Below are 24138 nucleotides of genomic sequence, written 5' to 3'. Positions count from 1 at the left end.
GAATTCCCTCTCTCTCTTTTCAAAATTAGGATAAGCTAAGGATATGATAATGTTTATTGAATGAGTGAATGAATGAATGAGTCGGTGAGGGAGTTAGGTTCACCCACTAATCTCACCGCACCCTCCACGTCATCCCTCTGATGAATTCAACACAAAAGAAAGCATTATGCACCTTTTACAGATGAAAGAACTGAGCCCAAACAAGTGCAACGACTAGACCCGAAGTTTTCTGAATCCTCTCTTTTGGTTCACTCAGCTCATCATCATCACTAAAATTAATTAACGTATAAGGAACACAGACCAAAGCTCAGCTCGAAACAAGCATTAGTTCAGAATAAGCATCTGTCATTGTTATTGTTGGTTTTATTACTGTTATCTGTGATAGCACGTGTCAACTCCCTTCTGATCCACTTGGTTAAAGCATGTGTCAGGTCCCTGTGAAGTCCCATCATTGCTTAGTGGACATCTGTCCCATGGTAGGTTCTTCTGCAGAAGGCTGGCATCTCAGCACAACCAGCACCTTCAAAGAGGAAGACATCCCTGTCTATAGGAGGCCAGCTCATAAGGTTATTTCAGACCTACTTAATTGTCATTTTAGAAGCAAAACTTCATACAAGGCAATTCCGAATCCCCTCCAGGAAAGATCAGGGCAGATGGCAGTCCACCAACAATCCAATCTTCAAGTCACTGAGAGTTCTTTTTTCTTGTTAAGTAATGTTTATTTTCTAAAGATGTACATAGTTCATGCTCAGTTGCAGAATTTTGGGGAGATACATAAAAGTATGGAAAAGGAAATAACTATCACAGAGAATTCCACCTCCCAGAGACAACGATAACGTTTCATTGGGTCTCTTTAACATTGATTTTTTTCTATGCAACGCCAATACTTTTTCATTTTCTCTTCCTCATATTCCTTTATGAATGAATCAAACTTTTACTAGCCCATATGAATATTCACCACTTCTCTCGACATGTTTTATTATTCAATCTTGTAAGACACTAAGCACGTCCGGGAAACATCCTTTGATGTGTTTGACACAGAGAACTCCGTAATTTCAAATGAAATTTTCTGCACAAGACCCATTATTATTTCATAGGGCATTAAATATATACTTTTCACAGGTTTTCCCCTGAAAGGCAGGCAGGAAAGAACCTGAGTGCTTGATCGGGGCATTAGCAGGTTAGCAGACCCAGCAGCTTGTTCTGACTTTTTGTTCTGAAGGCATTGGTTCACAGGGGTGTCGGGACTGGAAATCAGCATGGAAATAAATCATCTATTTTACTATGTGGGGAAGTGAGGTCCTGAAGGGTGTGTGCATAGTTCTTTTAACACGTATCTCAGGGCACTATAATTTCTGGTTGGTACATCTGTTTCTTGCTTTAGACAGAGATCTTTGGGGCAGGAACTATATCTCATCCATCATGGGATCCCAGGGCTTATACGATGCTGGTGCATAGATGCTGCTCAGGAAATATCTGCTGGACTCAGCTGAGGGACAGGTGGGTTCATATCAGGTAGCTGAGAACCTGGGGCACTAAGGTGGAGGCACATGTTGCTCAGTGAATGTTAGATGGATGAATGAATGGAAAAAAATGGAAGAAAAGAGGGGGGGAAAGAAAGAGGGAGGGAAGAGAACAATATGAATATTCCTTACTATGTTATTATTGTGTTTTTTTTTTTTTTTTTTTTCATTATGTGGCCCTCTCACTTTTGTGGCCTCTCCCGTTGCGGAGCACAGGCTCCGGACGTGCAAGCTCAGCGGCCATGTCTTACGGGCCCAGCCGCTCAGCGGCATGTGGGATCTTCCCAGACCGGGGCACGAACCCGTGTCCCCTGCATCGGCAGGCGGACTCTCAACCACTGCGCCACCAGGGAAGCCCTAAAGAATATTTTTAAACCAAGGCTTAAGTGGGCCGTGGCTAGGCCCATGGGTACGTGTCCTCCTTCTCACCGAGTCCCACAGGATGTTAATATGTGTCATGTGGGAGAAGGGAGTTCTATGGCCAAATAAGTTTGAAAACTGCCGCTCAGATCTGACAAACGATTGAGACGAGTCATAGTCACGTGCCTGAAGAGTCCTAGTGTCTGAGTCCTGCCCCAGGCTCTCCTCCTCCTTGGTTTTAAAACCCCTCTTGTCGAAAATGGCCATTGAGAACGTGGCCTAAAGTCATTCAGTCAAATGGCCAGACTTCTTCTCCCTCTTATAACTAGGACACAGAGAACAATATAATGTCGGGGAGTCATGAATGTGTTCTGGGTCCCAGACTCAGTGCCCTGAATATTGCGAGCTTGTGGATATCATCAAGAAGAGAATTCTCAGTCTGGTGGGTCTGGTGGGGCTTCTACTACCAAGAGATGGAGGGTATTTGTTCTCTTGTTTAAAAGACCTTAACTGAGCATTCCGCGGGCACTTGGGGCAGGGTAGAATGTGGGAACTAGTGGTAACAAAAATATGAATCAAGTCCAGATCTCAAGCAGCTTACAATTTAGAAGTTATCTCTACTCTAGTAAAGATAATGAACTATGTGATGGATAAAACACAGGGCTATAAGAAAAGCACAGAGGGCTCTGAGAGGCCAAAGGAAGGAGAAAGAGATTGCAGCTGGGGAACTCTGGGAAGCCTTCCTGGAGGAGGAGACATTATGATAATCAGAATCATTGGCTCCTCTTCCTCTTCTTCTATGGGCAGAGTTTATTTCCTGTTCCAACGATGCAAGGTTTGACTTGCTGTTGCCAATGCAATGTTAGTGAGCTTGATAGAGAACAGACTTGAATGTGCTTGCTTGCATAAAGCTTTTTTTTTTTTTTTCTCACACTACTGCCATCACCATGACCCCAAAAAAAAAAACAACCATGGTTGGGGAGGATGAAAGAACCCACCCTCCCGCTGGGAGCCAATCCCACCTGAGTTCTGCTTAGATCAGCTAATCTCTAGCTAACCTGCAGAAACATGAGTGAGAATGAATGTTTGTGGATTCAAGCCACTGACTTTTTGTGGTGGTGTGACGTGTGGCATTTTTGTGACAATTGCTGTCTGACATAGATAAGTTGGATCCTGAAGGAAGGGTATGATTTGGATTATGGAGAAGGTAGGGGGCCTCTCAGATGGAAACAGGGAGATAAAGGCAAGCAAGGGGGATTTCAGGCCTGTGGGAAAATAGCAAACGAGGTGGAAAGGGATTCAATAGACTGAAGGCTCAAAGCATTGGAGCGACTCCAAATTTTAGGTCTGAGGCCAGTGTGAAAAATTCAGGCTTTATACTAAAGAGAATTGTAGTAGGCAGAATAATGACACCTCCCCGAAGACCTTCCTAACCCTCAGAACTTGTGAGTATGTTAGCTGACGTGGCAAAAGAGATTTGCAGTTTTCATTAAATGAATAATCTTGAGATGGGGAGGGCCCAATGCAATCATCAGGGTCCTTATAAAAGAGAGGCCAGGTCAGAGAAGACATGCGGCAGAAGCAGAGGTCAGAATGATGCCACCAAAAACCAAGGAATGCAGGCAGCCTCGAGAAGCTGGGAAGTTACCCCCTGAGCCTCCAGAAAGGAAAAAAGCCAGGCCTCCATCTTGATTTTAGTCCCATAAAACTATTTTGACTTGTGATCCCCTAAACTGTGATCTACTGCATTTGTGTTCTTTGAGTCAGTAAGTTCATGACAGTTTACTACAGCAGCAAAGGGAAACTCATACCGGGACAGAGGTTTATATGCAGGCGAAAACCCTGATTAGAATTGTATTTTCGGATGATCACTTTATCAAATTAGCATGTGTAATATTTATACTAAGAAGAATTAATAAGAATTAATTCATGTCAGTAATAATTATTACTAGTAATAATGATTAACTATTATAAACAGTGTATTATTATTATTATTACAGTCATCACTCGTATGCAAGGGGGGGTCCTGGAACGACTCCCCCAAGGATACCAAAATCCAAGAATGCTCAAGTTCCTTATATAAAATGGCGTAGTATTTGCATAGAACATACAGCACATTCTCAGCATCAACTCATTTAAATCATCTCTAGATTACCTTATAATACCTAATACAATGTAAATGCCATGTAAATTGTTGTAAATACAATGTAAATGTTAGGTAAATAGTTGCCTGTACCTGGCAAATTCAAGTTTTGCTTTTTGGAACTTTCTAGAACTTTTTCCCGTATTTTCAATCCACAGTTGGTTGATTCTAAGATGTGGAGGGCTGACTATACTAGCATTCATTGAGCACTTAGTAGTTACCCAGAACTTTTCCAAGAACTTTACAAGTGTTAACTCACAACATCCCTATGAAATGGGAGCTATGACTGTCCCCAGCTCACAGACAAGGAAACCAAGGCACACTGAGGAGACTAAGCACAGAGAGGTGCAGCAACGTGCCCAAGGTCACACAGCCCATCTAGCTCTGCACTTAGACATTGAGGGTCGGCCACGGGAAAGGGTTCGCTGAAGTGACAGAAGGGATGGCGGCCTAAGGTGGTGCATCCCAGTCCAGGGTTATTCCCACTGCACCACTGGAGGCCACCATGGGTGCTGCCCCAAGGAAGGAGAGAAAAAAACAAGGACAAATCGTAATATCAGCAGGTCAAACGTAGGAGCACACGGGCAATTGGTCAGCAGAAGGTACCCTCCCGGCATGAAACCCCATCTCGGAAACAGTGATAGAAGAAGCCTGTGTAAAGCTCTATGAAAAGGTTTAACATTTTTAAAGGAGATAGGACACAGCAAGAAGCAGAAATAAAAGCAGGAGAGGAGAATGGGGTGGAAGAAGGCAGACCTGCCCCGCTTTAAGCAACCTTTGGATTCATGAGAAAGAGATGGTTCCTCTGGGCAGGCACAGTCCTCCCCATGGTCCCACCGCCTGGTGGGGACGGTTTGCAGAAGCTTCCATTTCTCCTGCGCTCAGCCAGGGGCTCTGTGCCGTGGAAACCGTATGACCATACTCCACTGCCCAGCTGCAAGGGTGAACACCAGCAACCCCCTTTGGGTTCTGTTGTTGTTTGTTTGTTTCTGATAAACCTTTAATTTTAGAATAGTTTTAGATTTACAGAAAACTTGCAAAGTTAGTACAGAGAGTTCCTATATACTCCACACCCCATTTTTCTACTGTTCACATCTTATTTTATAGTCAGATATTATCTCTATGGGAATCCCAACGCCAACCATTTAATTCATGAAACCTAAAATAGTATTGAACACTTACTATGTGATAAGTGCGGGGTGTCGGCAAAATAACTGAGAGAGCAGACAGCTCTGTTTTTTTGTGGTTTACATTCTCACAGGAGAGACAGTCAGTAACTTGTAGATAAGGTGGTTTCAGACAGATAATAAATAGCAAAATGTAACAAGAAAGTGACTCGCAGAGTTGGGTGAGGCAGTCTTAGACTGGGTGGTCAGGGAAATCCTCTTTGATGAATTGACATATGAGCTGAACCCTGAAAAATGAGAAGGGAAGAAAGCATCCCAGGCAGAGGAAAGAATGCAAAAGATCTGGGGCAGGACAAGCTCAAAAATGAGAGACCAGACAAGTGGCCTGTGTGGCCACAGCACAATATGTCCTGACAGGCGGCAGAAGCCAGATCAGATATAACCTTGGAGGTCAAAGGCTTTTGAGCCAATCGGACAGATTCTTTTATAATCCAGGCTCTACTCCTTATGTGCTGTGTGACCTCAAGCAAGTTACTCAACCTCTCTGTTCCTCGGTGTCTTCTTTATAAAGAGTTAGTGGGACAGAGTAACATCCAGAGGCCTTGCAGCTCTGCAGCCATCATGACTCTTGCATGCAGTCCACACAGCGGTGCTGGGCATGCACTTTACAAATCCACCGGCACCATCACAGCAACCAGGGACCAGTGATGCTCTTGGAGCCTGTGACACAGATACCTGGTTGTTCAGCTCCAGTGCTGTCCAGCTCTTCCCCTATGAGAGCCCACTCCTCACTCCCTCTATCCTCCCAAAGAAGAAAACCTGGGTTGACATTACTCCGGAAATGGATTCTGGGTCTGAGATTCCCCAGGACCAGCAGCCCACTCAGAGACACCAGAAAGGGCCGTGAGGAAAGGAGACATCCATTACACATGCTCTGGGAAACTCCTCAGGACATTCCCAGACTTGCCTGAAGAGGCTTTGGGACAGGTTGACAAGATGATGAATGTCAGACACAGAGGAAAAGAGTTCAAAAGCCGAGGGCTAATTGCCTTGGGATAAACTCTGACTGCAGGAGACCCCTGTAGAATGCCATTGCCCTGTGGTGGAGATTAGCCTGGGAAACGGGAAAGCTTCTCAGACTGGAGTCAGAGCCACACGGCTAGGTGGTAATGGCCACCATTATTGAGTAATGAGTGTGTGCTCTGAGATGTTCTCACAAAAGCACCATTAAAGCAATACAACCACTGTCCTTGCTTTTAGAAGGATGTTTCCATTAGGAATATGCTCACAGGCAAATCAGAAAACTGTACTAATAGCGGCTTAAACAAATAGGGTTCGTTTTTGTTGTTTTTGCACATGGGGAAAGGTCTGGAGATAGAGAGCTCCTAATATTGGTTGGGCTGCTTTGGCTGTGGCATCAGAGACCTAAGCTTTTTCTGGTTGTTTTCTCTGCCATTCTTACCAGTTGCCACATTACCTCATGCTTGTTGCCTCATGATTGCAATGTGGCTGCTGTCAGTCCAGCTATCACATCCATTACCAAGGCACTCCTATTTGAAAGGGATTGAATAGGCAACTAATGCCACTATATTCAAAGGGTAAGCTGAGTCAGGGGTCTGCGGCACGGTATGGTGGAGATGACATGGAATGTCTCCTGTTTATCACTTGCGAGCTATGAAACTTCAATACCCTCGTCTCTCTCTGAGCCTCGGTTTCCTCATATACAAAAAGGAAGACAGTGATGCTAGTATCCATGTAAGGATAACAAGAAAGGGGATGTGAAATTTCTTAGTAAACAATTAAGTGGCATGAATGTTCCAGAAATTGCATGGTCCTCTCTGTGTAACACAGCATCACTGGGCAAAGAGAATGCTCTGGACTCAGCCTTCCTTGGCTTTGAATGCTCCCTTCTCCACTTATTACCTGGGTGACCAAGGTTAAAAAACAACTTCTCCACATCACAGTTTTCTCGTCTGTAAAACGGGGCAAGAACCGTATCTTGCTCACAGGGGCAGCGTGCAGGTTAAAGGAGATAATGCAGGGAAAGGGCCTTGCCTGTTACCACCACATCACAGGTGTTCAGTAAATGGCGGTTTTTAGTACAATATGCTGGTGACACACAATTTGAAACCTTTCTGTTCAACCTCTCCAAGTTCCAGACCCGCTGCTTCTACACCTGTCCTGGATTGCTTGACCTGGATGTTTCACAGACACTGGAAGGGAAAGGAAAAGAGGATGACAGCCTAGAAACTCATACCTCTCCCTCCTCCTTCCTCACAGGCCCCTGTCTGAACTGTCACCAAGCCCCACCAATCCCATCTCTAATATCCTCCCACCTCATTCCTGTTCCTTCCTCCCTAGAGCCAGAGCTTCAGGGTACATTCCTAATCCTCCAGCCTAGAAACACCCTGCCAGACTACTGCTTCTCAAAATGTAATGTGCTCGCAGATCAGTTAAAATGCAGATTCTAAGTCCTAGGTCTGAGGAGAGGGGAGAGGATTCTCCATATTAACAAGCTCCCAGGTGATGTTGCTTCTGCTGGTCTGAAGACCTCACTTTGCATCACCAGGCTCTAGAATCAACTGGATTATAGGTAAAACTCTGGGTTGTAGCCCAAACCTCAGTGCTACCACCACCACTGCCATTGCTGCTGCTACTACCACCAACAATGATAACAATAACAGGGCTTCCCTGGTGGCGCAGTGGTTGGGAGTCCGCCTGCCGATGCAGGGGACGCGGGTTCGTGCCCCGGTCCGGGAAGATCCCACATGCCGCGGAGTGGCTGGGCCCGTGAGCCATGGCCACTGAGCCTGCGCGTCCGGAGCCTGTGCTCCGCAACAGGAGAGGAGGCCACAGCAGTGAGAGGCCCGCATATCGCAATAAAAAAAAAAAAAAAAAAAAATTGTAAAAATAATAATAATAACAGCAACACCTAGTATTTGTTGAGTTCTTACTGTCTTCCAGGCACCCTTTTAGTCCTTGTATATTTGTTATCTCATTTAATTTACATGAATTCCTCCCAGTCTGTGGATGAGGAAACAGAAGCCTGAAAGGTTGTCACATAGACAAGATATTTCAGCCAATTAGTAATGCAGCTAGAGTGCAAAGCCCAGTCTCTTATGGTCTAGGGACATTAGATTATTCTTGTGACGTCTGTCTTAAATTTCCTGGAGCCGATGATTTTTGGTACCTGGTGTCAAATCCCTTTGGCTCACATCTAATTTCAGGCACAGCCACGGTGGACAGTGATGCCAGCAACTGAACTTAAAAGAGCTTTTGTATTTTCTGCTTTCTGTGCATATGGTCCAGAAGAACTGGGTGTGGGTGCGGAAGGGTCAGTGGTGGAAAACATCCCCAGGGCAACCGTCAGCCAATGCACTAGCCTTCTGTTCTCAGAGGAGCGATTCTGGAAAACATTCGACACATTGCAGATGACCCAACAAAGTCAAGACTCCATTGTCTCCACTGGCCTCCTGTATAACACACCCTCGTGGTAGCTTTTCCTCTACTGTCTCCATCTCTGCTCCCTCCCTCCTGCTTCCTGAGGTCACCTTCAAAATAAACTACTGGTACCCACGTCCTGCTCTCACGCACTGTGTCTGGGGAAACCAAACTTTCATAGGACCCAAAAGGGCATGGAATGGGTAATAGGGGTGAGTGGGTGTACGGTTTTAGATGGAGAAAGGATGGGGAAGAAAGATGTATCGAGCTCCTGTGTTGAGTCAAGAACAATTACACGTGCCAGCTCACTGAATTCCCACATGGCTTGAGGCTAAATTAAATATCCCCCTTTTACAGGGGAGGAAACTGAGATCCAGGGAGTTGGAAGAGCTTACTAAGGTTACTCAGATAGCTAATGATTCAGATACAATTCAAACTCAGATCTGCCTGACTCCACACCCAATGTTCCCTCCTCCATACTGTACCAACCCAAACATTCCACAGGGAGACTGTGCCCCAGCCTCCAGGTAACACTCCCTCCGTTCTGCACTGTGATGATGCGGCTGTGGGAACGGGCATCTGCTTCTTGCTCTGCCCTCCACAGCCTTAGTGATAATATTTGGACAGTTGAGAAGAAACATCACCACTCATCTACAGTCCTTGACTTCTAAAGACGAGGATGGGTTATTCACCAAATATTTGTACAATGTATTTGATTTTTGCTGACTTTTGAAACTGTGTCTCCTTAAAGACACATGACCCTTCCCTTTGTTTACTCTTTTGGTTTGTGGTACAAATCACGGGTAGGCCCCAGGGAGGCATCCCTGCTAGCAAAGCAACACGCATGCTCTCCACGGACCCCCCGCGCCTCAAGGGATTCGGCAGAGACCTTGCTGCACTTTCTTCTGCAGCCATCACTTCTCCTGAGTAAAGCCCAGTGGTAAAAAGTCACGATTCTGGAGCCCAATATGTCCCAGGAAGTAAGCACAGGACAGGAGACTGAAGGCTGGGTTTCAGCGCCAGCTCTATACCAACCAGCAGTGAGACCTTGAATGAGACACTTAGACTCACCGAGACTCAGTTGTCCCATCTGTAAAAGGGCTCCATCGAGGCATGGAGCACATTCTTCTTCTTCTATTTCATTGATTTTAAGACAGGATTTTTGTTTTTTTACATTTTAAAAGCTTCAGCAACAGACAGGATGAATCCTAAAATCCCTGGCATCTCAGATTGATTAAAATACAGCATTGAAGAAACTATTCACATCCAGGACAAATAGCTGAGGCAGAGCCCCCAGGCCTAGAGCTTCTGCGGTGGTTGGTCACTGACTCTGAAATCCCCAAAGGTGTTTTATAGCTCACCTAATAAAATGACTGTAAAAGTTGGTAGAAAAAATAATTAAAATTCTTTTTTTAATTATTAAAACATTTGGCAAGGGGTCATGCTGTAGGAATGCAGGAAGCACAGGTTTGAGGTGGAATCCTGGGATCAGAGGTCTGGTTTAATAACCTGGGTTTCAGGTTATTAAAAACTGGGTTAGGTTTTCAGACAAGGTCTGTACCAAATATGTATAAAACTGCCAACGTTCTTATCTATCACTAACTAGCTCTTTGAACTCGAACAAGTTACCTAGTCTCTCTGAGATTCAGTTTCTTCATCTATAAATTGAGGGGGAATAAAAGTGCTTTCTTCATAGTGTTGTAAGAATTAAAAAGTTAATACACGTAAAGTGTTTTCATTAGTTCCATCGTGTATGTACTGCTCAGTAAATGTCAGCATTTACACACACACCACAATAAGCATATATGTGTGTCTGGACAATGTCCTAGAGTTTTTCTTTATCAGACCCTTCAAGTGCACCATGAGTGCCCCACTTTACAGATGAGAAAACAGAGACCAGAAGCTATGTGACCCCCTGAGTTCTCAGAGCTACTAAGTGGCTGAAGTAGGTTGGAGAGAAACCCAAATATACACCACACTAGAAGGCATCGGAGTGACCATCTTCCCCTAAAAATTCCCTATAACCTGCTTTCCCAAGGTCTTCCATGGGAATAAAGGATGGCCAGGGGCATAGAACTCCAAGGGCTGCTTTGCTTATATTTGCTTTATATTTTGGGCTTCTGAATAATTTTTTGTTTTGGGGGGAAAGGGTTGAGCAGCTGAAAAATAAACAAACAAATACTTATAGGAATAAATACGTAAGTGTTGAGCCACTGGCTTCTCCCCTCCTCCTAACTTTCCTCTTCTGGAAAGTGAGACTCAGAGAAGGGAGAAGCTGGCTGAGGTCTCCGTGTCGTTTGATGTCAAGGAGAGCCCCAGAGGCTGGGTCTTCACGCTGCCATCTCTCCAAGACCCACACCACCTCTCTGCCGGGGAACCTCCATAGTGTATGTTACCCTGAGTTTGATTTGGAGAAATTAAGCCATTTTAAACTCCACCACAGACTGGACTCACTGCGTGCCTGTCCAGAAAACCATGAAGACAACTGCAAATCCCAAACTAATGACATCACAAGCTGGCATCCTTCTAAGGGTGGACGCATGCCATTTTGAACATGCGCTGCATTAGTAAGCAGTGGAATGCTAATAAAACGTGTGCAATAAATTGCATTTTAAAAGCGTCATGGGAGGCTGAGATTGCTCTTTCAAGAAACCCTACGAGGAATTCTTTGATAGAGTGAGAAGAGGGGAAAAAGCCTTGAACAATGGAATAAAAATCATTCATTTGGGTCTTGTCAATCCGGACTGTAGTATATGGAGCTTCCTTTGAGCATGTTGCTTTTCGTGTGTGTAGCCTATGCCTGAACACTCATAAATAAATCAGCGGGGTGACTATGGCTGGAAAGCAACAGCTCCACCTCTCACCAATCCCCTCTTATCTAGTTTCTCCCCACCTCTCCCGTCCCTCAAAAACGAAAACTACTTCCACCCTTAAAATATCTAAGAATAGCGACTGGGCCTCTGGACCACAGATCCTCGCTCCCTCATCAACATCTTTGAGCATCGGCAGCTCCGGAGGCCGGGTAGGAAACTATGTGAAAAAATCCTCTGAGGTCACAATTTCTGGGTGTCACTGGAACATCTGATCATCATCCCTTTGGCAATTCCAGCCTTCTCTGGAAGGTCAGTAGAAGCAATTGATGTATTCACCTCTACAGGAATCAGACTCGGGCTATTTTGGTTTTCAGTGAATTATGCCTTTTCAGTTTGGGACCCAACCAAGGAGGTTTCCAGTGGAAGGGGGAGATTCTCCAGTTGGGCTGGAGCCTGGGCTGAGCTCCAGTGCTGCCTGTAATGAGAAAGAGATGTCACCAGCCAGGCAACTCGGAAGATGCCCTGGAAGTCATGGCCCGACAATAACTGATGTTCCCATCACTGTCTACGCAACAATGTGAAAGCCACCTGCACAAAGCATCAAGGAAATGCAGTCTAAATAGCATCATTAAGTCTTCTGTAGAGGTTTGACTAGGTCAAGGGTAATGGGCCAGTATCATCTTACGATCTAGTAAACAAAAGTGGTGGCACCTTTGGATGAAAAAAAAAAAATCTGAGTAAATGAGGTCACGGTGATTTCGAGCAAGGAGAACAGATGGGCGATGAGCACACCTGAGTTCAAGCACTTTGATTTTTTTTTGGTGGGGGGGGGAGTAGCTTGCAGGTTCTTGGTTCCCCCACCAGGGATTGAACCCGGTCCCTCTGCAGTGGAAACATATGGAGTCCTAACCTCTGGACCACCAGGGAATTCCCCAAGCACTTTGATTTTTAAGCAACCCATCCTGTCACCTCTCTGAGACTCGGTGTCTTCATTTGTGATGCAGAAATAGCATCTGCTCAACTGAAGTTAGAGAACAATTTGGGGAATCAAATTAGATGATGAATGTAAAAGCGTTTATCAAAAGAACACTAGTTCAGGGGCTTCCCTGGTGGCGCAGTGGTTGAGAGTCCGCCTGCCGATGCAGGGGACACGGGTTCGTGCCCCGGTCCGGGAAGATCCCACATGCCGTGGAGCAGCTGGGCCCGTGAGCCATGGCCGCTGAGCCTGTGCGTCCAGAGCCTGTGCTCCGCAACAGGAGAGGCCACAGCAGTGAGAGGCCCACGTACCGCAAAAAAAAAACCCAAAACAAAACAAAACAAAAAAACACTAGTTCAGAGGGAGGAAAGAACACAGGCTTCAGAATGAGGCTGCCCTCTCTTCCCCCTTCTCCTATGTACAGTTAGCCATCGAGTCCCACAGAATCTACTCAATTAAATTCTCTATGTGTGTATCTCCTCCACCCCTATCCCATGGCCCTAACTCAAGCTCACCTCAGCTTTCACCTATATTATTAGAACAGCTCCTCGCTAGCCCCTCTACATCAAGGTATATCCACAGGGCAGTTAAGGTGATTTTTCTAAAATGCAGCTCTTAACAGCTCCCCATTTCTCACAAGAAAAAAAGATTCAGTTCTTGTGTAAGGCTTAGCAGAGCCTTCAAGATTCACCCCTGCTCACCTCTCCACTTTTCTATAGCCAGAAAACATGGCAACCTCAAGGAACAATTAGTAGCTAGCACGGGTGTTGCGTGGAGTAAGGACCAAGATGAGAGGTGGGTGCAAACCTCTGCTTCCCCGCTGTCCTGCTGTATGACTAGCTAGCAGGTCACTCGACACTCAGAGCCTCAGTCCCCTCATTTGCAAACAAAAAGGGTAACATTACCTTGATTTAAGGATTGGATGAGATCATGTATATAAACACCAGGTCGATATCTGGCACATAATAGAAGCTTAATATATGACAACTGCTCTAGGCTTTTGCTATATTGTAGTGTTGTTTCCCTTGTTTATGGCTGAGAGAGGTGTTCCTCAGTGGGGTCCACGGACTGCCAGCAATCCACAAACTCCATTGTCCACCTGCCTCCAGGTACAGGGCTTGCACAGATGTAAACCCACTCCTCTCCCTGAGAGTCTCCCAGGGTCCCACCCAGGGCACGGCTGGGATGCAGACAGTAGGGGCTCAGCCCTGGCCCCTCACAATGGGACCCCGAGAAAACGGTGGTGATACGGCGGGTCCAAGCAGAGCTGTGGGCGTTTGCTCCGACCCTTCAGCCCAGTGGTGGGGGAGCAATCGGGCTCCTGGCCCTTTCATTTAACTTCTTATTTTCCCTTTGGCTTCTGTTCCTTCGCAGCATCTGGTTTCTGTCACTAGACAGATGACATCTGGGGCCCAAGTTCCTTGACCTCCCAAGGACCCTGAGCCTCCACTGGACTTATCAGAACTGTGCGTCCCAAGCCAGAGGAATGCGCCTGCGAAGATGGGGAAGCAGCCTGGATCCAGGAGGGAGGTTGGGGATCACAGTGAGGACCTGGAAACGTGCCTGGGCTGCGCGAAGGCCTTGGGCTGCCCAGGCCAACTCAGCTGTCCCAAAAGCCCTCCAGAGGCTCCTGCCACCTCCTGCCGCCTCGTCCCAGGCTCCTTGCATGGGGCAGGGCCAGCACTGAACAACTTAGTTGTGCAAACTCTCTTGAAAACAGAGAGCCCTCGATAAGAGATAGCTGTTTTCTTTCTCATTATCATTATTATGAGACACTAAACGAGCTTGCCTCAGTTCAGAAGGATCTGTCCAGATGCGTAAAGCACTGCCAGCGTCTCCACCATTCGGGAGAAGGAATGAATGCTGAGCACTTGCCATGGGCCAGACACCAAATTCGATACTTGACAGTCATCTGTCTCACCCTCTCACAAGCTGATACAAGCTACTTTTCGCTTTCTCTTGAACTTAGAGAGGAAGGGATGGAATCCCACAGAGGCTGGGTGACTTACCTGTGCCTCATAGCTTCCACAGAGCTGAGCCAGAACTCACAGCCAGCTGTGCATAGCTCTAAAGACCACCACTGTTTTCACGACCCTTTGCTGTGTGCTAAGAGTAAGTACCAAAGCGGAAGCCCCAGTCCCGCAGGAAAAACCTGAACTTGACCATAAATGAGGTCAGGAGGCAGATCTGTAGGGAGACAGGACTCGAAGGAGGGGTCCCCAGAGATGCCATTGGCGCATTTGCACTTAATGCAGAGCCCCTTCCTGCACACTCGGAACTAAGGGAAACTCCTGTCCCCAGACCCCACCCTGGTCTCAGGGAAAAGCAGCTTCCAGGAGCCACCCCCTGCCAGGACGGAACAGGCACTTTAGAATCTAGAGGGCTGATTTTTATTTTTCACAGCTTTATTGAGATATAATTTTCATACCATACACCTTACACATTTAAAATATGCAATTCAGTGGGTTTTAGTATATTCAGAATTGTGCAACCATCACCACAATCAGTTTCAGAATATTTTCATCATCCCTGAGAGTGACCCAGTATGCTTGAATCATCATCAGACCAGCAACCCACCCTTTTCCTCCCAGCTGGAGGCAGCCAATAATCGACTTCTTGTCTCTATATATCTGCTGATTCTGGACATTTCATAAAAATTGGACTCATATAATATGTGGTCCTTCGTGACCAGCTTCTTTCATTCAGCATAATGTCTTCAAAGTTCCTCTGTCCACACACCATGCACACAGTTGTAGCACGTATCAGTACTTTATTCCTTTTCATGTCCAGATAATATTCCACTGTATGGACATACCACCTTTTCTTTATCCATTCATCAGGTGATGGATACATGGGTTGTTTCTATGTTTGGGGTATTACGAATGATGCTGTTATGGGCGTTCAGGAACAGGTTTTTGTGCGGACGTCAATTTCATTTCTCTTGGGTGCGTATCTAGGAATGGAATTGCTGAGTCACGTAGTAATTCTGTTTCACCTTTGGAAAACTGCCAGACTATTTTCCACAGTGGCTACAGACACCAGCAGTGTGAAACGTTCCAATTTCTCCCCATCCTTGCCAAAATCTGTTACTGTCTGAACTTTTGATTATAGTAATCCAAGTGGATGCGAAGCAGTATCTCATTGAGGTTTTGATTTACATTTCCTTAATGAGGAAGGATGTTGAGCATCTTTTCACATGCTTGTTGGCCATTTGCGTATCTTCTTTGGAAAGAAGACTGCCCATTTTTTAAATTGAATTGTCTTTTTCTTATTAACTTGTAAGAGTTCTTTCAAATATATTCTAGATACAAGTTTCTTACATGATATACAATTTGCAAATCTATTCTCGCATTCTGTAGGTCATCTTTACACCTTCTCAATGGCATCCTACAAGCACAGAAGTTTTTAATTTTGAAGAAGTCTAACTTATCTATTTTGCCGTTTGTACTTTTGGTCTCATATCTAAGAAGGCTTTGCCTAACCCAAGGCCGTGAGTATTTACTCCTGTATGTTATTCTAAGATTTTTATAGTTTTAGTTTACATTTAGGTCTATGATCCATTTTGAAATTACTCTGTGTGGTGTGAAGAAGAGGTGCAACTTCATACTTTTGCATGGGGATATTTGGTTGCCCCAGCATCTTTTATTGAGAAGGATATTCCTTCCACACTGAATGGTCTTGGCACCCTTGCTTACAAATCAGTTAACCAGAAAAATGAGGATTTAATTCTGGATTCTGAATTCTATTCCAATGGTCTACATGTCTGTCCTTGTGTCGGTACCACTCCGTCTCGATTACTGTAGGTTTACAGTGTTAAAGAAATTAAACAAGGGGGCCTTTAGACTGGGCTGGCTCTAATGCCTTGGTACTCTGTGCATGCAAACCGAAACTCACACCAGAGTTAATGCCCTCAAATTCAAGGAAATGAAACCTGAGAACAACCAGTCACAAACAGCCAATCAGCCTTTCCCAAACAAGGCAACTGCTCAAGCTCCAGCCAATCAAATAATGTCCTTGCTTTGCTTCCGCTTCTTCTCTATAAAAACCACTCCCCTGGTTCCTGTCTGCGGAGGGCTCCTATCTATTCAGTTTGGCGCTGCCCAATTTGAATGGATGCACGCTCAAACTCCGGAACGTTTTAATGTGCCTCGGTTGATCTTTTAACAGCTGACTTTTGAAATTGGGAAGTGTGAGTGATCTAACTTTGTTCCTCTCTTTTTCTGGCTTGTTTTGGCTATACTAGGTCTCTTAAATGTTCCATATCAATTTTATTATCAACTTGTCAATTTCTGCGAAAAAAAAAAAAAGTCACCTGGGATTGTGTTGAATACATAGATCAGTTTGAGGAACATCGCCGTGTTAACGGTATTAACTCTTCCAATCCAGAACATGGAATATCTTTCCATTTATTCAGATTTTCTTTAACTTCTTTCAACAGTATTTTGTACTTTTAAGTTTTTGTACTACTTGTGTTAAATTTATTCCCAGATAGTTCATTCTCTCTGATGCTATTGTAAATGGAATGTTTTCTTAATTTCACTTCTGGAATGTTTATTGCTCATGTATAGTAATGCAATCAATTTTTCATATTGACCTTATACTATGCAACCCTGATGGATTCATTTATTAGTTCTCATAGTTTTTTAGTAGATTCCTTAGGATTTTTACAAGAACATGTCATCTGCTAATAGAGATTTTTTTTTCACCTTCCTTTACAATCTGGATATCTTTTCTTTCTTTCTTTTTTTCCATATACTTGCCCTGGCTAAACCCTCAGAAGGTGTTGAACAGAAGTGGTGTGAGTAGATATCCTTGTCTTGTTTCTGATCTTGAGGGGAAAGCTCTCAGTTTCTCGTCGTTAAATACGATGTTAGCTGTGGGTTTTTTGTAGATGCCCTTTATCAGGTTGAGAAAGTTCTATTTCTAGTTCATTGAGCTTTCTTATAATGACGGGATTTCAGATTTTGACAAATGCTTTTTTCTGCATCTGTTAAGATGACTATGTGGTTTTTGAAAATCGGAACATCTCCATAGGTTGACAAATGTCCCCTGAGGTTTGTGTGTGGGGAGAAGGGGAGCATTCCCAGTTAAGACCCACTGCCTTAGAGAATTACCGCGAGAATTCAATGTTATAGCATTGGCGTGTCTGTCCCAACGTCTGGGACACAACAGACACACAATATAGAGTGGGCTATTTTGATTTTTATCCTCCACCAGGACACTGCTCAGGGCCTGGAGGACTGTGTGTGTTTAAACAGAGAGGAGCTGCCCAGGCCCCTCAGGGGTCTCCTCCGTGACCTAAGGGAGCTTCAGAAACCTCAGCCCCAGACCCAGTGATTCCAGACACAGGACCTCGTGAAGACGAGTGCATTCAGCCACCCACTGTGGTTTTCCATTAAAACCAAATTCTGCCAGCCCCTCCCCAAAGTCTGTTAAGAAGAAATCAGGGTGGACATTACGTCTTCACTAGGACACTGCTGGCTTAATAGCCCTTGGCTCTGGTCTGCCCTTATCTTAGCTCACGGGGCCCCTGGACAGGGCTGGCTGATGGGTTCAAATATGATGCCTGCAGTTGCCCTTCATTGGAATGGGATGGACCCCTGAGCCTGGCAGCTCAGTAGTGAAATTAATCAAAACCTTAGATGGTAGGTGACTTAAATGCAATGTCTCTAATCCTCACAGCATTTCTGAGGTGACATTTATGGCCATTTTACTGGTAAGGAAACTGGAGATCCAAGAGGTCAAGTGACCACATAGCAATAAAGGATAACCTGGGTGATTAGAACCTACAGCTTGGATCCAAGGATTATAACATAACCACCGCTAAACCGTGTTAAATCTCACACACACCCCATACAATACATATGCACACCACACACACACACACACACACACGCACACACACACACACGCACACCACCCCTGCCATTTCATGGAACAGTAGCTCACAGACTCTTGGGAGGCAGACTGAACAGGAAGCACCGACATCTCACGTTTACACAGAGGTGTTTGCTTTCCTTTGTATTCACCTGCAGAGGCTCCCTCTGAATTCTCTGTGTCTGACTCAGAAAAGGTGGGTCTGGGGCCAGGCAAGAAGGAAGAGGAGGCCCAGTACATCTCTGAGCAAAAATGACGCACACGGAGGGGGCTGCAATTAAACGATGAAAACACGAAAGGGAGAGGCCACCCATTTCTTCATCTAGTCATCCCCTCGTAACAATATTTATCAAGTGTCCACTACACTGGGCATGCAGAATAAGAGAAGGCAAGGCCTCTGCCCCTGGGGAGCTCTGGGGACAGTGGGGAGACTGACGTGCACAGACAAGCCAGTGGTCGCCGTCCGGGGTAACAAGGCCTGCAGTACGGTGGGAGCACGGTGTCCGGTGCTCAGCTTGGCCCAGCACGTGCTCTTCCCACCCCCTGGGCGCCCTGCAGAGCCTGGCTCATTCCTCCTGTGTCAGCATTCAGCTCTCACGGCAACTCCGCAGGCAGCCTGTTTTCCTACCGCAACTGGGCAAGGCTTTCTGTGCGCCCGCTCAAATCCCCCTGGACGACCGCTTGGTGGAAATGGCCACAATCGTGTGCAATAAACGTGGACTAGACAGTCCACCCCGAGACTGTCTATTACTTAGTATTACTAAGTAATAATTACTATTACTAAGTAATTAAGTACTTAATTACTTAGTAGTAGTAATTAAGTACTATTATCCCAAGAGGGCAGGGGCCGTGTTTGTTTGCTCAGTCAGTGCTTTCTTTCCGAGGCCTGGCACGTAGCAGGCAGAAGCCACTGAAGCGTTTCAAACAGCAAGTGAAATGGTTCTATTTAGGAAGATCGCCTTGGACACAAGATGGAGGGCGGATTATGAGATGGAACGGAAGGGGGACAGGCAGAGACAGAGAGCTGCCGTAGGAACTCAGGGGAGAGACGGTTAAGACTGCAGACGTAGGCAGTGGGTGTGTGTGAGGGCAGGGGAGCGCTGGAGAGATATTTGGAAGTTCAAGTTAAAGGAAGCTGCAGAAAGGGGGGGAAGAGAGGAGAGGGAGAGTTTTAGGCTGCATGGCCTGGCTTCAGGTGTGTTCCATGCCCACATGACTGAAGAATCTCTGCTTTCGGAGAGCTGCCAAAAGGGAAGAGTAATGAAATGTGCAGCTTTGCCTCTCTCGAGGAAATAAACAGACATGGACGTACCCAACCGTGGCTGACTGAATGAATGTAGAGGCAAATTACAAAGGTCTTCCATGTCGGAGCTAAAAAAAGATATTCAAGGACACTCCAACCCAGGCTTCTCCACCCTGACCACCTCCGGCTCGCACCCATCATATGCATCTGTTCCACTGGAGCAGGTTATGTGAGCAAATTGCTTGGAAAGGACTTCATCAGTGCAGAGGTCCCGTGAACTTCTTGTACCCGGAAGAGGTAACGAGACCCAAAGCATCTCAGGTCGTGCAAACATTCAAGTCAACCTGTTTCTCATGAGCACACAAACTCCATGCTGTGTTGTGCTGTGGGCTTCAGGGAGACGACGGTGGATAAATCATCTCCCCTATCCGGCGTACTCATAACTGAAAGCAGCTAGAAGTTTTATAATAAAAGCCAATGCTTGTCATGCACTTAGAAGGGTCCGGGTACTCTTCTAATACCTTATCTGTCCCAGCTTGCAGCAGCCCTTGGGCATACAAGGTTCTTATTGTCCCTCTTCTGCTGTTGAGGAAAATGAGACCCTTGCCCAAGATTTTGTACATCCTAGTTGTGGACACAGGAGCTAGTGGTGGAGCTGGAGTCGAATCCAGAGAGCTCAGCCCCAGGAGCTGTTGGGCAGAGTACTGTGCTGTCCCACTATATGGTGGCTGACCTGTATCGAACGCTAACCGCACTTTTTCATGCACTTGACACCTATTTCGTCCTCACAGTGACTCTGGGAGGGGAAATAGCATTATAGCATCGTGAACTTTGCTGTCCAGTCTTATGGGATCAAATTCCAATTCTAACACTCACTATCCGTGTAACCCTGGCCAAGTTTTTAACCTCCCTGTGCCTCAGTTTCCTCATCTGTAGTAAGGGGATAAAAAGTAGGCCAACCTTGAAGGCGATTGTGAAGATTTAATCAGTTAACGAGTGTAAAATGATTAAAGTGTGGCTGGCACAAAGGAAGTGCTTTTGTTACAGTTGGGGAAGTGAGGCTTACAATGGTTAATTGCATTGTTTTCTATTTCACAGCTGGTAAGAGGTGGACTCTGCCTTCCTGTCCAACTCCGGTACCAGGGTTTTTACCCACTGCACCTTGCAGACACAGAAATCAGTATAATGGTTGGGTGAATAATGAATGAGCTAAAATAATTATTTGGCAGTGACTATGACCTGGACAGTTTCATATTCGTTATTTCCCTTAATGATTAATTGCTTGAAGATTAGGTACGATCATGCCTTTTAGAGAGAGAGAAGAAAACCACCCAAAGCCACAACAACTCTCTTTGTCATCACCACTGCCTCGGTGAGAAGACGAGGGTTCAATTCCAGGTCTTTGACACCAAGGTTGATGTCTCTTCTTTACCATCAGAATAACCCAAGACCTGGGGCAAACCCAAAACAGATGCTTCCATCTGCAAAATTCCATCCAGAGCAGTTAGACCAGGGGGAATTCCAGAGGTTACGTCCTGCCTCTGCTGATTCCCAATCCTAATGTGGACCTTTCGGCACACGAATGAATTCTCTGAACCTTGGGTTCGTTTCCTGGAAAATGTGCATAATAATACCTACTTTGCAGGATTGCAGGAGTGACAGTGAGATGACACAGTGTAACAGCTAGCGTCAGACCCGGCCCACAGGAGGCGTTTAGTAGATTCATAGAATTAACATCAGTTCATATCACCACATGCTAATAGGTATAAGCTATTAATTAATAATGATTTCAGCTTGGAGGCTGAGCGAAGTAGTGGGGAAATTGGGGCATAATGGAAACACAGGAGGTCTGCCCTTCACAACCCTCGAGCTACTGTCATGTCGCCATTGGTCAGAGCTCCAGGAGTCAACGTGACATCTTTAGCCATTACTGCTCCGCTCCATGCACTTCTGTTTACTCAGTGCCACGCTGCTGGCCATGAGGCTCAGTATCCAGCCCACAGTGTAAGGGGAAAACATCCTGAGAAAGACATAACAGCTATCACAAAAGCCACGAGCTAAATCTTCCCTTCTAGACCATTCGAGTATACTGGCCCAATTTGCTCCCGATTCTAATAGACTTCAGTGTCACTTAGAATGCTTTGGGTGGCAAGTAAAATAATATTCAATTAAAATAGAATTATGGGGCTTCCCTGGTGGCGCAGTGGTTGAGAGTCCGCCTGCCGATGCAGGGGACACGGGTTCATGCCCCGGTCCGGGAAGATCCCACATGTCGCGGAGCGGCTGGGCCCGTGAGCCATGGCCGCTGAGCCTGCGCGTCTGGAGCCTGTGCTCCGCAATGGGAGGGGCCACAACAGTGAGAGGCCCGCGTACCGCAAAAAAAAAAACAAAAACTAGAATTATGCAACCAAAATGGCATAAACAATCAAGGCCATAACATCACAAAACATGCAAATCAGAGGTAGATGTTTCCAGTGTGAACCCACCAGTTCAACAGTCTTGTCATGAGCCCCAAGGCTTTTCATCTTTCCACTCTGCCATCTTCACGTAGTGGCAATGCCACCCTCAGAGTGTTAAGATGTCTGTCGGAACTGTCTTCACATGACATGTCCAAGGGCAAGGAGAGAAAAATTCCTGTCTTAGGTTATTTTTTTCAAAACCAGGAGCACCTTTCCAGAAGCACCCACACAGACTTTTCCTAGCATCTCATTCTCTGGGGTCATCGCATTCTCTACCTAACTCAGTATCCAGCGAGGGAGCAGAATTGCCATGAGTGACCGGGAGAGGAGGGTAGCCTTTTGGAGGGGTGGGGGTTGACCCATGAATGGAAGCTAGTCAGGTCTGCTCACAGGGAGTAAGCAGGACGATAATGGCTCTTTCAGAAATGGCAATGTGGTTCAGTGTTCAATGTCATGTGACTTCGAAGCCCAGAGCCGTGAGAAACACGGAAGAAACATCCCTCCCACATCTGCAGCCCTTCAGGTTCACGTAGGAGTTCACTTTCACCATCTCATTCTAGTCCATTGGGACCCTGTAAGGCAGGAAGGATCAGGGATTCTTTATGTCCATTTCACATCTGAGGAAGCTGGAACTCTGACATTCTAGCAGGGTCCTCATCAGCTAGAGGTCTCACTCCAAGTCTAACACTGTAAGCCCTGTTCAAGGCAGCCTCAGATGGGCAGGCACACCCACTGCTGAAGTCCTTCCAAGTGAGGCTCACGTGTGGACACAAGGGCAACGGTTAGGAGATTCTTATTGAAATCTCGTACAGCTCCTCTGTAAAGCTTAACACCCTTGTCTTCAAAATATTTCAGGTTGAAAGGAGATGTGGTATATATACAATGGAATATGACTCAGCTATGAAAAAAGAATGAAATCTTGCCATTTGCAGTGATATAGATGGACTTGGAGGACATTATGCTCAGTGAAATAAGTCAGACAGAGAAAGATAAATACGATATGGTATCACTTATATGTGGCATCTAAAAACTACAACAAACTAGTGAATAAAACAAAAGAACAAACTAGTGGTTACTCAGTGGGCGGGGGTCAATATAGGGGCTGGGGGGTGGGAGGTACAAACTATTGGGTGTAAGATGGGCTCAAGGATGTATTGTACAACACAAGGAATATAGCCAATATTTTATAATAACTGTACATGGAAAGTAACCTTTAAAATTTGTATAAAATTTTAAAAAATTTTAACTAAAAAATAAAAACACCTTAAAAAAAACCCAGCAAATAACAAAACAAGAAAAAAGGTATTTCAGGTTGAACAGTAAGCTCTGGGTAGATAAGCATAGGTTTTAAGAGCCATCTCATCTGTTTTGCAGGCAGGATAAGCGTGCCGGCCTCATCTAGGTGGCTTCAACATAATCTGCGCAGTTAATGGAGAGACAAGGGCATCACAGCTGCAGGCAACTGGGAAGCAAGCAGGAGGCACTGGCACCCTCCAGCTCAGAGTAGGAAATGTTTATTGCTCACTTTAATGGACCACGGCTGCCTGAATGTTACGATGCTGTAACAAGAGCAGCTCTGTGTCTGAAGAGTTGTTTCAGCATAGACCTGCACCTGGATTATGGGAAGAAGCTTTCTTTGTTTGTTTGTTTTTAGAGAGAGAGCTGGTTTCAGTTGTCTATGGAGGGATTTTTCTTGAACTGGAGTTCCGACCATCCTTTATGTGTTTATTCATTTTGTGAACGTTCACCAGCCAGCTGTGGGTTTAGGGGCTCTAATGTGGAATTCGACAGTCCTTTTCTGGATTACCCCCAAAGCCCTGAGCCCTTTCCATGCTCTCTGCTGCCCTGCTGTCTGTCAGGACCGTGGGGTGACAGGGAACCAACCTCAGGGGATGTAAAGCATTATGAGGACTGAACATTTTCTCCCTCCAAACCCAGCTCTTTGCTCTTGGGTCTCAATGCCTCAGGGCTCATCTTCCTGCCTCTGATGCTGTTCCACACGGGACCAAAACATATGCCCAACTGTGAAGGTCAAAAGTAAAAGTCACCTCAGAGACTATCTCTTTGTGCGCCATGGACCCCCTTGGTTGTCTGGAACTCCCGTGGACCCCTTCTCATAAAACAAAATACGCAAGATTGGAGGGATACCAATTATATTTCAATACAGTTACCAAAA

At 45.6% G+C, this 24138-nt stretch overlaps 1 protein-coding gene across 1 annotated transcript; it reads left to right on the top strand.

Annotated features, from left to right (window-relative positions):
- Positions 1-11787: 11787 nt before the first annotated feature.
- Positions 11788-11988, top strand: LOC132440388 (protein FAM229B-like). Its single transcript, XM_060035312.1, has one exon. The coding sequence runs from the start codon at positions 11788-11790 to the stop codon at positions 11986-11988; it is 201 nt and encodes a 66-aa protein (XP_059891295.1).
- Positions 11989-24138: the final 12150 nt, after the last annotated feature.

Source organism: Delphinus delphis, chromosome 17 (genome assembly GCF_949987515.2).
Source record: "Delphinus delphis chromosome 17, mDelDel1.2, whole genome shotgun sequence".
NCBI lineage: Eukaryota > Metazoa > Chordata > Mammalia > Artiodactyla > Delphinidae > Delphinus > Delphinus delphis.
Note: the sequence above shows the minus strand (reverse complement) of the source record. Positions and strands in the feature narration are given on the sequence as shown.

Excerpts from the sequence above, each read along its gene's own strand:
- LOC132440388 (XM_060035312.1), top strand. The coding sequence starts at position 11,788 with ATGCCTTTTCAGTTTGGGACCCAACCAAGGAGGTTTCCAGTGGAAGGG.